General features: G+C 45.0%; 1 protein-coding gene across 9 annotated transcripts in view; it reads left to right on the top strand.

Moving 5' to 3' along the window:
- Positions 1-13,785, top strand: part of HERC1 (HECT and RLD domain containing E3 ubiquitin protein ligase family member 1) — a 143,664-nt gene extending 129,879 nt beyond the window's left edge. For all 9 annotated transcript variants that reach the window (XM_023255225.2, XM_023255233.2, XM_023255228.2 and 6 more), the window contains 9 exons: positions 704-842; positions 2,789-2,958; positions 4,172-4,341; positions 4,622-4,787; positions 5,583-5,659; positions 6,455-6,707; positions 7,220-7,372; positions 10,212-10,517; positions 13,142-13,785. In XM_023255225.2, coding sequence (XP_023110993.2) covers positions 704-842; positions 2,789-2,958; positions 4,172-4,341; positions 4,622-4,787; positions 5,583-5,659; positions 6,455-6,707; positions 7,220-7,372; positions 10,212-10,517; positions 13,142-13,327 — 1,620 coding nt within the window. In that variant the 3' untranslated portion in view covers positions 13,328-13,785. The remainder of the gene's footprint in view (positions 1-703; positions 843-2,788; positions 2,959-4,171; positions 4,342-4,621; positions 4,788-5,582; positions 5,660-6,454; positions 6,708-7,219; positions 7,373-10,211; positions 10,518-13,141) is intronic.

Genomic DNA, 13,785 nt, shown 5'->3' on the forward strand with positions numbered 1-13,785 from the left:
CCGTAAATCCTCTCTGGGTCTGTCTGCCCATAGAGCCAGAGGCCCTCAAGTTCAAGGTCTCCATTGTTCATCGGTGACTCTGTGGTCACCTCATCACTATGTTAACAGATGAGGAAGCTGCTCATCATTGTGGTTTGCATGCACAGTGTCTTAATGAGAAGAGAGTTGATGCTGAAGACATCTTAGGGAGGTCACTGGCAGGGTCTTGACATGATTCTCTCTAATGATGTCAAGGTGCTTAGCTGCTGAAACACTGGGTGTCCAGTCACACCCTAGAAACAGAGACCTGGAGATGAGAATCTGCTTCTGTGTACGTTTTTATAGCTGTTTATTTATTGTTACCCAGGCATCCCATCTTAAAAGGAAATCAGTGTGTTTTAAATAAAAGCTGTGTAGATCATTCTGTTATTTTTTTAAACTATTCATGAATTAATTTCCTCTCTAGAAGTGGAATCCAAGGATGTGTTCAGTCATTAAGACTCACCGCTAGATTTGGAATAGCCTTGTTGCAGCTTGGTTTTTAGGAGACAGTCTGAGCTGTGAGGACTATTCTGATAGAGACAATCAGAATTAACTTCATTTTTTTGATGTTGGTTAGTACAGATATTTATTTGTATCTGCTACCACCTAAGGCAGATCTCATCATCTTGACTTCCTCTCTTCCTCTTTGTAATTGGCTCTGTATTTTTGTAATTTTTTCCAGCTTGGCTTAGGCCACACCAACCATGTTCGAGAACCAACCCTGGTAACAGTCCTGCAAGGGAAAAATGTCCGGCAGATCTCAGCTGGCCGCTGCCACAGTGCTGCATGGACAGCGCCACCTGTCCCGCCAAGAGCACCCGGTGAGGGATGAACTACCCTTCTCCTGCAGCTTCTCTTTCAGCAGTGCCCAGCTGCTCTGTCTGCTTGCCCTTTTCAGACTGCATCGAGGCATCATTCTGAAACCGCCAGGCCTCCCCACCCAGCCAAAGCAGTCTTTGTGCTGCCAGCACTGTAAATACTTTGATAGCAGGTGATTCTCCTGCAGACCTCACACAAAGCACTCCCTCTCTGCACCCCGCCAAAGAAAAAAACCTGTCACTTAGGCAAAAATGTACAATTTTAGAGCAGCAACTAAGTGTTTTTTCATATTTATATGAAAGAAGTGATGAATCATAGCTTTCTAAGGCTTGCTGTTAGGAATAAAGATTAAAAGGTCTGAGACCATCTGTCAAATTCTTCACACCCCCCCCCCCAAGTTAACCATTTGAAACATGATGTCTGTGCACTGACACAGAAAAAAAAAAATGTTGCCATTTTACTCCAGCATGTAGTAGGACCGGTAGGCAGTTTTCTACCTTTTTGTTTATTATTAAATCCTTATAAAGCTACAAAAACATATTAAGAAAATGTGTATTTGTGTACTTAACATCCTAGCAAGTACTGTCCAGATTGGGTCCATCTTCCATTCCCTGCAAATGTGGGGCATTTATCATTCTTAAGCATTTTTTTGATATTGGGGCTGTTTCTCTTCCAGGCCCTTAAGCCCGTTATTTCTACCATTCTCTGGTGTCTAAGAGACTAGAGTTTCCCTAAAGCAACCTTGTGCCTGGGAACTCAGTATCCTCTTCCCTTTTTGCTGACCTCTACTTCTAAGCCAGAGGTCCCTGGGGAAGACTCACCATAGAGAATTTTTTCTTCTAGATAGGTATCCTTAGAGAGCAAATGAGGACTGCCAAGTAGAGGCCAAACAAGCAGGAGATGGTTTCTGATTAACAGAATCTGGAATGAGCAGTGCTATGCACACACTGACAGTTCCACGTATTCAGGGTCCTCTTCATCTTCCAGAGAGATTTCACTTGCACTTCAGGAGAGAGGCTATGCAGTGTGGTGGTTAAAAGTCCAGACTCTGGGGCCACATTGCCTGGGTTGAATCCTAGCTTCTCCACTTATAAGCTGAATGAATGATCTTCAGACCCAGTTTCCTTGTCTGTAAAATGAGGATAAAAATAGCCCCTATTGTAAAGGGCTATAGGATTAAACAATTTGTGTGAAACTCTTAGAATAGTGCCCAGCACATAGAAGTACTCAATGTTAGCTTTTACTAATAATAAAATTAACTAGAATAAAAATAAGCTGGGAACTGAGCTGTACAAATCTTTATTTACACAAAACTCAAATAAGTAGGGTGTTGTATGTTTACTCTTTTATGCATTTTTAATAAGAGGTTCACCATGAATGTGGTCCTTACAGTCCTTGCTTCTGCAGAGCTCTTATTCCTCAGTACAAAGCCTTCATAAACCATGCACCCATAGCTTTCCGTCTGTCATGGTCACTTTCTCTCAGATCCCTAGTGAGTGGGGGAAGTGACTGCTGAGTTGCCCATTTCCGTTTTCCAGAATTGCCTACCTAGTCCTGGCTTACATCTTGTGTTTTATGAAGATGGCAGTTACTGAATATGAAAGGAAGAATTTGGGGTGTTTTTGTTTTCTTGTGAAGGAACTGTTTAGGCCCCATAGTTAAATGGAAAACTAAATTAAATTAAAAGTTTCCATAATGATAAATAAAAAAGATGCTTTAAAAACCAACACGCATGCATCAAGAAGTAAAGGTGAATTGATAGAGAGAGGAACTGATAAATATGTGATATGGCAAATATAGACAAATAATAATTAGGGAACTTAGGTGGTAGGAATGGGTGTTCATTGTACACTTATCTCACCTTCTCTGTGTGTTTGAAAATTTTCCAAATACTCAAAATGAAAGCAGTGCATTTTCCTTTGTAAGTGTCCATTTGCTCTCTGGGCAGGTGTGTCGGTACCTCTGCAGCTGGGCCTGCCCGATGCGGTCCCCCCCCAGTATGGGGCGCTGAGGGAGGTGAGCATTCACACTGCGAGGGCGAGGCTCCGGCTGCTCTACCATTTCTCTGACCTCATGTACTCATCTTGGAGGCTACTGAACCTCAGCCCCAACAACCAGGTAACATGTTGGCTTGGGAAGCACTGCTCTCCAGGTCCCAGGAAAACACTTTTTACTCTCAGCTCCCAAAAGATGTAGAAAAGGCAATAGTTCTGTTTCCATTTTGTTGCTGGTTTAGCGATAGTCCAGATACTGATAACTGTGCTGCTGGACACAATGCTTTGGTTTGTCCATAGCTCAAGGAAGTATGAATGGCTAAGCATGTATTTTCTGTAAAGTCCAATATGTGATGTGATTTTTAAAACTTAAGCACACACAGATGTTAGCACCACAGTCTAAGTGGTTCTGTAATGAATCTGAGACACTGGGGAGACTTCCTTATCTCCTTACAAATGAGCATTCTGGGTCCTGTGGGGGGAGATAAAGTAAATCTGGCTGGTTTGACTGCCTTTGTAGGACAGTCAGTAATTTAGGAAGAAAGCAAGCTGGTTATGTTTGTTTGCGTAATGTATAGACATGCCTGCCAAAATGTGTCACAGTTTGTAAAACTGTTAGTCAGAAATCTTTGGGTAGCCAGTCTTGGGGCATATGAGAGATTTGACAGATCATTGTTAGAAATAGGTAATCAGCCAGGCAATAGAATACTGGGCAGCACTAAAGAAAATGTTAAAAAACTGTTTGTAATTCATGGGAGAAATGTTGATGATAAAAAGTTAAGTGAGAAAAACAAAAAATTGTATAAACAGTATGTTCTCAACAATGCAAAAAATGCACACACGGAAACTAGAAGGAAATAGATGAGAGCGATAATGTAGATTATGGATGACTCATTTGTGTGCGTGTGTGTGTGTGTCCTTTTCTGTATTTTCCAAGTTTTAAAAAATGATAATCATGTATTTTATCAGAAAAAAGTATTTGTAAAAAGTTAATACTACTATCCAGGTTTATACTTTTTTTTAATGTTTGTGTTTTTTTTGAGAGAGAGTGCGTGCGTGCGTGTGTGCGTGCTCAAGCCGGGGAGGGGCAGAGAGAGTGGGGACAGAGGATCCGAAGTGGGCTCTGCGCTGACAGCAGCAAGCCTGATTTGGGGCATGAACTCACAAACCATGAGATCATGACCTGAGCAGAAGTCGGATGCTTAGCTGACTGAGCCACCCAGATGCCCCCAGGTTTATGCTTTTAATTCATGAAGAATTATGTTCTAAAGTGAGAGGTGTTATTTCTTTTGAGCCTTAGAGTGTTCCATTTCTGAGTAGCTTACTTTCTGTTACAGAACAGTACATCCCATTATAATGCTGGAACATGGGGCATTGTACAGGGACAGCTTCGGCCTTTGTTAGCTCCAAGGGTCTACACCCTGCCAATGGTGCGCTCCATAGGGAAAACCATGGTTCAAGGCAAAAACTATGGACCTCAAATTACTGTGAAGAGGATATCAACCAGGTTAGCATATGTGTGTATGTTTCACTGTCTAGCATTTTTTTAGATGAACCTTATTACTAACTAATCTCTGTGACCTTCAGCTTCTTCACTTGTAAACTAGGATAGTGGCAGTGCTTCCCTTAGTGCCCAGTGTGGTTATAGTGGGCCTAGCACACTGTTTGACTGTTGTTAGGCTGGATTGTTCATTCACTGATGGGAAGATACCTTCAAGGGACCTTTGTGGTGGTTTGGGAAAATTGGTGAGAGTTGTTTTTCATTCTGTTTTCCCTTTCTTTTAAAGAGGACGGAAGTGTAAGCCCATCTTTGTCCAGATAGCAAGACAAGTAGTTAAGCTGAATGCATCAGACCTCCGTCTGCCCTCACGAGCGTGGAAGGTTAAGCTGGTTGGTGAAGGGGCGGATGATGCTGGGGGAGTGTTTGATGACACGATCACAGAGATGTGCCAGGTATATTCATGCAGTGTCCCTTGCTGAGTCATGTGCTCAAGTGGTGGCTGTTTTTTACTGTTTCCAGTGACTGCTCTGACATGTTTTTATAAATGTAGCAAGGATGCATTTGTGAGCCTTATAAAAATCACGCTGTTAATGATGTATAGGTGAATTATAGCTACGGTTTGTGAAATGATGTGTGAAGGTACCTGTCAGTGCTTAACCATCTACCAGTGACTCACAGTCTGTGGTGCTCTAATACTGGCAGAGGAAACAATGATGACACATACTTATACATTTATGTAATAGACAAATCCAGGACCACCCGTGTGCTCCGATTAATTCTGGTGCTTTTAGAAGGAAGTGAACTGCCAGGTTCTAGCGGAATTAGAAAAACAAATACTAAGAGTTTGGACTGGTTCTTATTTTGAGATCTGCAGTGACAACTTTGCTTCCAGATCCATTCGACCCTTCCTGCTTTGCTTAGTAGCAGGATTTTTCTAATCAATCCTATGACTGAAATAACTTCTGGCTCTCCTTTGTTGGTTATATTCGAATAGACCTATACCCTGCTCACAGATACCCCAACTCCTTCCCTGGATTGACTTTGTTACTTCCGCATACTACAGGATATTTTCTACATGGGGAAGGTTTCTAGTTTCATTTTAAATTAAAGCCACAAAAATTACAGAGTTGCCTGGTTGTCACATAACTATAAATTCCTCAAAATATTCTCTTTTCAGTATGATCTTTAGTTTGTTCTCTTGATGCATTTGATTGTCATTTTTCAAAAACCTGTTCTTTCTTTTACAGGAACTTGAAACTGGTATTGTTGACCTTCTTATACCCTCTCCCAATGCTACTGCAGAAGTGGGCTACAATAGGGATAGGTAAGGCAGTCAGCAAGTGTTTGTTGACTATCTACAGTAATAATGATAATAATAATGATAGTTCATTTATTGAGTGCTGACTGTGTGCCAGGCACTGTTCTCAGTGCTTTACATACGTTATCCCACTGAATCCTCATTAGAACCCAAAGGAGTAGGAACTGTTATTATTACCATTTTACAGGTCAGGAAACTGGGGCACTTCCGTCATGACTTTGTTATAGGACCAATTCAAATATCATACAGAGGGGAGAGGAAACTCAGACTTGATAATGAAACCTGACTTATTTTGTGTTTCTGAAGGCCCACATGGCCTCCCCTCAAGGAATTTGCTGCATCACAATTCCTCAGAAAGATTAGCTATGCTATTAAGTCACAGCGCTTAGTTTTAGCAATTATCTGTATTGCCAAATTTTGAATTTTGAATCCCGCTGCATGGACTCATAAATGATAAATGATTTTAGGAAACAGAGCATCCTGGACCAGGTAGCTTAGGGGCTAATAGACCATTCAGTTGCTATTTTATGGTTCTTCTAAAAATAATTCAAAATATGGTCCCTGGGCTATCCAGAACACTAGCCCCATGGCACATGTGGCTGTCGGGCACTCGAAATGTGGTTAGAGTCACTGAAGAACTGCATTTTACATTTTATTTAATTAATTTGAATAGCCACATGTGGCAGATGACTACCAACCATATTGAACAGCACAGGTCTGGATTATGCTATAGCTGTCGGATAACTTATTTCTAATAGAAATGAAGGCAGTTTATTTGAAATATTTCCTTTAATTTTGCAGGTTCCTTTTTAACCCCTCTGCCTGCCTTGACGAACACTTAATGCAGTTTAAGTTCTTGGGGATCTTGATGGGGGTTGCCATTCGCACAAAGAAGCCTCTGGACCTCCACTTGGCCCCTTTGGTGTGGAAGCAGCTGTGCTGTGTCCCACTCACCCTAGAAGACCTGGAGGAGGTGGATCTGCTCTACGTGCAGACCCTCAACAGCATTCTTCACATTGAAGACAGTGGGATTACCGAGGAAAGTTTCCATGAGGTGAGTCTTGGCCAGTCTGCCTTCTGCTGGTTTTGACTAGAATTTTTCTGTGTAAAACTCAGATACAGTCTTCCACTTGCTGTCTGATTAACTCACGCCATATCCCGTTGCTGCCTGAGCAGCTCAGCCCCAGCAACTGACATAGCTGCCGATGGGTGGAGTTGACACCAGCACCCCAGCTTCTGCTCCTTCCTCCTGTCAGCTCTCTGCCTGCCAGGATGGGCGAGCGAGGGGGCCCAGTTGGAGAGAGGGAGGCCTGGGGTGACCAGAGTGACCAGAGTTCATCAAGCCTCGTTTGAGAACAGAGGAATTTTTAACTACAGCCTCATAAGTCAGCACATTCCCTTCTGATCAAGTGGCATGATTAGCTACCTGGATTCCTTGTTTTTATCCTTAAAATATTTTTGATGTTATTACTGTTTTTGCTATATTTGTGTGTAATCTACTTTTATTTGTTACATAAAAAAAAAAAGCGGGTTCTTTTTGTAAAAATTTTTTTTTTCTCTTTTTAGATGATTCCTCTTGATTCTTTTGTTGGCCAAAGTGCTGATGGCAAAATGGTTCCCATAATCCCTGGTGGAAATAGTATCCCACTGACATTTTCCAACAGGAAGGAGTATGTGGAGAGGGCCATTGAATATCGACTTCATGAGATGGACCGACAGGTGAGATGACATTTGGAACGTGCTTGTGAGTGTTTGCAGTTGTCTTCAAAGAAGAGCTAACTGGTTACTACTGAATTTTAATGTATGAACTTACCATGTCAGTTAACTTGTTTCAGAATTTCAGCTGCTCTTCAGAGACTTTACAGGCCTTATCTATGAATTTCCTGTCATCTTACTCAGGGCCTTAGGACAGCTCTGAATTGGTCACTGGTTGGATTGAAGGACCAAGCTCTCACCCAGGCTTTTAGACCCCAACATCTTACTCTTCCCCTGTCTTGTTTGTCTGTATCTCTTACTGTCCCCAGCCCAGTGTCCCCACTCCAGCTGGGTCAGTCAGGGCCCATGCAAGTGAACCCCTAAACACTGGTCTTGCAATCCCACACGAATCCCTCTTTCCCCCTCCTGCTGCAGTCCTGCAAGCTCCAGTTGAAAATTATCTCTACCGACCAGCTTTCCTCCAGGTCCATAGCCTGTAGAATTCTTTTTTGTTACTTAGAAATTTCTCAAGATATCACAGTATTTCTATATTGTGGTCTAAGAACTAGGCCACAAAGTTTAGATTTTGTTTCTTTAATTAGCCTGTCAGACTTTGAGTGAAGTGTGTGCGTATGTATGTATGTATGTATGTATGTGTGTGTGTGTGTGTGTGTATGTATATATACATATACATGTATAAATACACACATACATACATACACACACATCCATACACACACACATATCATATATATATGGTGTATCCTCAATATTCTTGTTCTGTGCTGACATGTAGTAAGCATTTAATAAATAATGAGAATGTGATGAGTGACCAGAGAAATGAATATTTTGTCCAAAAATGGGTTTTTTTGGTTACACAGTCCTTAATAGCCATTTTAGTAATACTTTATTTGCAGAATATGTTAGGGTCTTCTTGAGAGCTATACTGAGACTCTAAGGCTATGTAGTGATTTGAAGTGTATATATATTCTGCACCCTTCACTCCTGCTTCCTTCTTTGACTCTGGCTTTGGGCCAAGTCCAGTCAGAAAACTGTTATCCCTTAGCTTAGTGAAAGCAAATCCTGTGAGTGACGCTGTTAACAACAGCCAGGGCCTAGGGTTTGTCTCCAGTTCTTCAGAATTTTAATCCTTAGAGTACATAATTGACTAAAAATGTATTGGTCACCCCTGTAGGCCAGGTTGGGACCAGGCACCCTCAGGTGCAGTTTTTCCTATAGTTACCCTGTAACATAAGGGTTACTGTCACCATTTCACAGATGAAAGCACAGAGTCCAGAGAAATGAAGTGATATGCCCAAGGCAAAGCCAGGATCCCAAACCAGGTTTAACAGTGGGGTCTAGGCTCTTCTGCTGGCCCTTCGTTTGAGGGTCGGATTGACCCTCCACTCTCAGCTGAGCTCTTCTCTGCCCTGGCTTTGTTCCTTTCTCAGAAATGAGGCCTTCTTCCGCTCTCACTTCCTCCATGTCTCTTAGAACCCAGTGTTTTTCCCACAGCTGTCCCCGTTTGTTCCCTGCCAAGCAGCCAGCCCCATACCCCAGCCTCATTTTTTTCCAGACAGCTTGGTTTGTATTCTGCCAGGCATGACAGCTTGTGTTGGGACAAACTTTGGCTAGGGTATTCCCTTTAATAACAGTGCAAACTGCCCTCACTGCCACTCCTGTTTCTTAGCCCTGGGCAGGACAGCCTTATACCAGTCACAACCCCAGGGCCTTCCCCAAGGTGTGGCTCCTGTTGAGGTCCTCAGATTTTGTTTTGCTTTTTATCATTGTTGCTTCTGAGTTGGCCAAGAGTGAAGAAGTATTTGTGAACAAGTCTTGAATGGTGATGAGTCTGTGCGTAGGGTGTGTGCATTGCTCTGCAACCTTGGGTTTTTTCTTTTAAGTTTATTTATTTTGAGAGAGAGAGAGGGTACAAATGGGAAAGGGGCAGAGAGAGGAGAGAGAATCCCAAGCAGGCTCCACACCACCAGCACAGAGCCCGACGCAGGGCTCACGAACTCACGAACTACAAGATCATGATCTGAGCTGAAGCCAGACGATAACTGACTGAGTCACCCAGGCGCCTTCCTTGGGGGGGATTTTTTTAAACAGACTCGGGCAGCCCCTGGCAGCTCCCGCTCCACATTCCCCAGCTGACCTGTTGTGAGCACCCCACTAGGAGAAAAGAAGCAATGTAACTGGTCACACAGACTTGCATTAAAAATTCTCGTCATAGTCACATGAGCAGCAATCATTTGCCTTGCTTCTCAGATGAAAAAATTGAAGTAAAAGAAGAGGTGGAGCTTGGATTCAGACCCCAAGTCTCCTGATTAAATCTTCTGTCCTTTCTACCCCCTTCCCACAGAAAGACTTGCCAGGTTTACTTTCTTCTTTGTACGTTTCTTTTTTCTTTTTTTTTTTTTTTTTACAATGAGCACAAATAAATTTTACAAAAGGATAGAATTATTTTCAAAAGAAAAATATGAATGACGAAAACAGTAGAAGCTAGACACATCCTCCAGGAGCTTCTTACCCTAATGAGGAGACCAAGTAGCCTACAGAGCCCAGTGTAACAGTGCGCGGCCACATGTGATTAGGGGTATGAGCGGGGATGGCCCTGGGGGGCCCAGCGGGCTGAGTTTCGTGGAGGCGGAAGGCGGGCTCCTAAATGGACTTGATCTGGGACCAGAAGGGGTGTACAAGTCCCACAGGCAGGGAGAAGCTGTAACAAAGGGGCAGGGGCAGGTGGGCCATGTGCACCTGCACCTGAGTTGTGGGGAAAAGTGGGGGTCTGGGGAATGAGCAAGTGGGAGTTTCCCGGTCTCCGTGCACACGTGTAACAAACAACTTGTCCTGGGAGCAGGTGGCTGCAGTCCGAGAAGGGATGTCCTGGATCGTCCCTGTGCCGCTGCTGTCCCTCCTCACGGCAAAGCAGCTGGAGCAAATGGTGTGTGGGATGCCCGAGATCTCCGTGGAAGTTCTGAAGAAAGTGGTGCGGTACCGGGAGGTGGACGAGCAGCACCAGCTGGTGCAGTGGTTCTGGCACACGCTGGAGGAGTTCTCGAACGAGGAGCGGGTGCTTTTCATGAGGTTTGTGTCTGGAAGATCTCGACTACCAGCCAACACTGCTGACATATCTCAGAGATTTCAAATCATGAAGGTTGATAGGGTAAGTAAGCACGCCTGCCTTCCTGGCTAATGTCCGCCCCGCCGCCTCCTTGGTGCTTGCATTTTGGGAAAACTGAACTGGTGACCCTCAAGTAGGCCTGCCAATTCAGGCTTAATGTTTGGAATTTCCAGATTTAAAAAAAAATCCAGCAGAAAAACTTGTTAAGAAACATAACTTGACTGAAAACAGCCCTAAATGGATATAGAAATCACACTACAGCCAGCAACATTTGATAAATCCTCCAGTGTCTTCCCGAGTAGGAGCTAAGCTTGCCACTGGGGCCATCGTGTTGCCTCTGCCCTTATTTCCTGCGCCTTTTCATCGTGTGACTTGTGCGCTCAGACGTGGTCTTGTCTGTTTTCACAAGATACTAACCAGTAACTGGCGCACGTACTGCAGAAGGAACATGAAGACGGGAACAGCAATACGTGCTCTGTGGCTGCTGTGTGGTGCGTGCCGTGGAGCAGGTGGTGTGGCTTCTCTGCGGCACAGCCCCAGCCCAGCTGCCATTTTGACAGATGGCTTAGAAATAAAAGGGCTCGGAGCCTTAAATGCACGCTGCTGCCGGAGTCATCTTTCTCACACCCATCTGACCTTGTCACTCTCCTCCTTTCAGACCATTCAGGAGCCCCCTGACTCGAGGATAAATGCCAGCTGCCTTAGTGGCCTTAAATACCTCCACAGTATGGCCTCTGTCCCTGCCTTCTGATATCACCTCTTAACACATAGTGCCTTCTGACCGTAACGGACTGCTTATCTTTTTTCCTGACAGACCACGCTGTTTCTACACTCATGTGCCTTTGTGTAGGCTCTTCCCTCTGCTTTAGGAAGTTCTTCACACCCCTTTCCATCTATGCCTGGCAAGCACTTACTTATCCTTTAGTCCCGATACCAATGTCATCTCCTCCAGGAAGCCCTCTCGGACGCTTTCCTGCTGCCCCTGACCCTTCCTGAGGCCAGACTTGGATCTCCCTCTATCTACCTCCTGGACACTTGGTACATACCTTGAACCCAGCATTAAATTAGAATGTGTTTCCTCTATCTCTTTACCTCCCAACTCCTCAAGAGCTGGGCAGTCTTCCGAGCAGGGCTCATCATGTTTATTCTGGAAACAGTAAGGAAAGTAGGGCCTCTTCACACAAGGACCCTTCCTGCCAGTTTCAGCGTCTGCCTTTCTGGTGTTTTTCCAGTAGCTATTCCTGGAGGTTGCTGTAGCCAAAGCTGTCCCTCCCCCACTGCCTCCTGAAGCTGCCGGCCTAGGCTAGGCTTGCTGGAGAGGCCGTGCACAGGAAGGGCTATGAAAAGAACCTTTCCATAAATTTTCTACATGACTTGCCAGAAACTATAAGTTGTAAATCTGTTTTGTTGCTTCAGAGAGAGGTGGGTGGAAGAAATGGTTTGCTTCTATTCAGCTCTGGAAAAAACCCTTGCCTTGTGTCCGTCCCAAGCTACCCCTGCCATCCCGGGAGTTAATCCATCACTAATCCCCTGCCTGAGACTTTTCAGCCTCAGAAAACTGACCACTACAGGTCCTTCCTTTGTGACTTTCAGACCATCGCTCCACCTTCCCGATCAGACGCACCTGTTGACATTCCCCTTCAGTGTCTTTGCTGGTTGTTGTTTTTCTGCGATCAAGGTTTCTGTGTCCTCACTGACTCAGGCCCAGTTAGGCTTGTAGGCCCTCCATCTCCCACGTCTTTGAGGTGTATTCACCAGGTGTAGGGCTCCGGGGAGGAGGAGGAGAGCCAGTTTCAAGGAGGTGAGCGAGAAAGAGAGGCCAAATGCTTTTTTAAAAACTGTGTTTTTTAATGTTATAAAAATGTAGAGTCATTACCATCAGTACCGATAGTTGGGCAGCCAGTTGTGTTTGCAGGGAGGGCCAGAGAGCCTATGTCGCCTCCCTAGTAGCGGCCTTTTCCACCTTTCACGTATGTGGCGCGCCTCCCAGTCAGCCTCCAGCATAGGTGGTTCTGTGTGCTGTATTTAGCGCAGCCTGCCCCAGGCACTTTTCGGCTTTGCTGCGGGTCATCGTAATGATCATTTTAAATGTCTGTGTCACTGTCAGTTAGATGGATGGACTGGGATTTAATTCACTGCTCCCTCCTCGTGTGAGCTGTGTGCTGGCAGCCATCGCAGACGAGGGACACGGAATGCACACTGGGAGGGATGGGCGGGGGTGGGGTGGGCGTGGAGGAGGGCGGTGACTCCCTCCCAGTTCCTTCCATTTCACCGGCTGGCAGGGGATCCCTGCGGCCGCTTCAGGCGATAGGGAACGAGCTCTGCTGCGCCCACAATCTGTGGCAGGCACCACGAGAAGTGTGTTCTCTCACATGATCCTGCCGGTCAGGGCTTGCTCTCACCTTCCACATGGGGCCACTGGGGGAGTGAGGACAGGAAGCAACCCTCTTCACCAAAAACCTTGGTGGCCGTGGGACACCAGAGCCCGCCTTCCTTCCAACACAGCACAGCCTGTCCTTCCCCTCTAGTCGGCCCTGCAGTCCTTTCTGGGGAGCCCATCTTAAAGGCCGGGAGAAGTGCTTTCCTGATTTTGGGGGGGCAGCAGTCACAGGTACCCCGTGACACCCCGATGCTCTAGTCACGGCTCCGGGTCTCTCTCTCCACAGCCTTATGACAGTCTGCCTACCTCACAGACCTGCTTCTTCCAGCTGCGGCTGCCCCCCTACTCCAGCCAGCTGGTCATGGCCGAGCGCCTGCGCTATGCCATCAACAACTGCCGCTCCATCGACATGGACAACTACATGCTCTCGCGGAACGTGGACAACGCCGAGGGCTCCGACACCGACTACTGACCGCGTGGGGGGGCCACCAGCCCCTTTTCTCAGTGATGCTCCCTTCCAGTTTCATGTGGATACACTTTTATGGTAACTACATAGATGTTTTAGGAACATAAACCGACATTACAAACAGTGGCCACATTTAGTTACTCTAAATGTAACAAAGAAATTAGATGTTTTTATTTTTCTGTGATTGTACAAAAAAAAAAAAAAAAGACAAAGTGATCTCAGTCAGGTTTTTCCCTCCACATTTTTGGTCACTTTTGATAAGTTTGCATGGAACCATTTTGGTGCATTTTTAGTTGGGAATGGTACATTTTTGTAAACCCACCCAGTGAACATGAAATTGTACATTGTGTATAATTGTTCATTAGAAAGGACAGTTTTACATGAATATTCATATATTTATTTTGTTTTAATTTGAATTGCCTGTGCAGGGTTCCTTATGCAGAGAAATAAAGCCGATGCAGGAA

This window comes from Felis catus, chromosome B3 (genome assembly GCF_018350175.1).
Source record: "Felis catus isolate Fca126 chromosome B3, F.catus_Fca126_mat1.0, whole genome shotgun sequence".
Lineage (NCBI taxonomy): Eukaryota > Metazoa > Chordata > Mammalia > Carnivora > Felidae > Felis > Felis catus.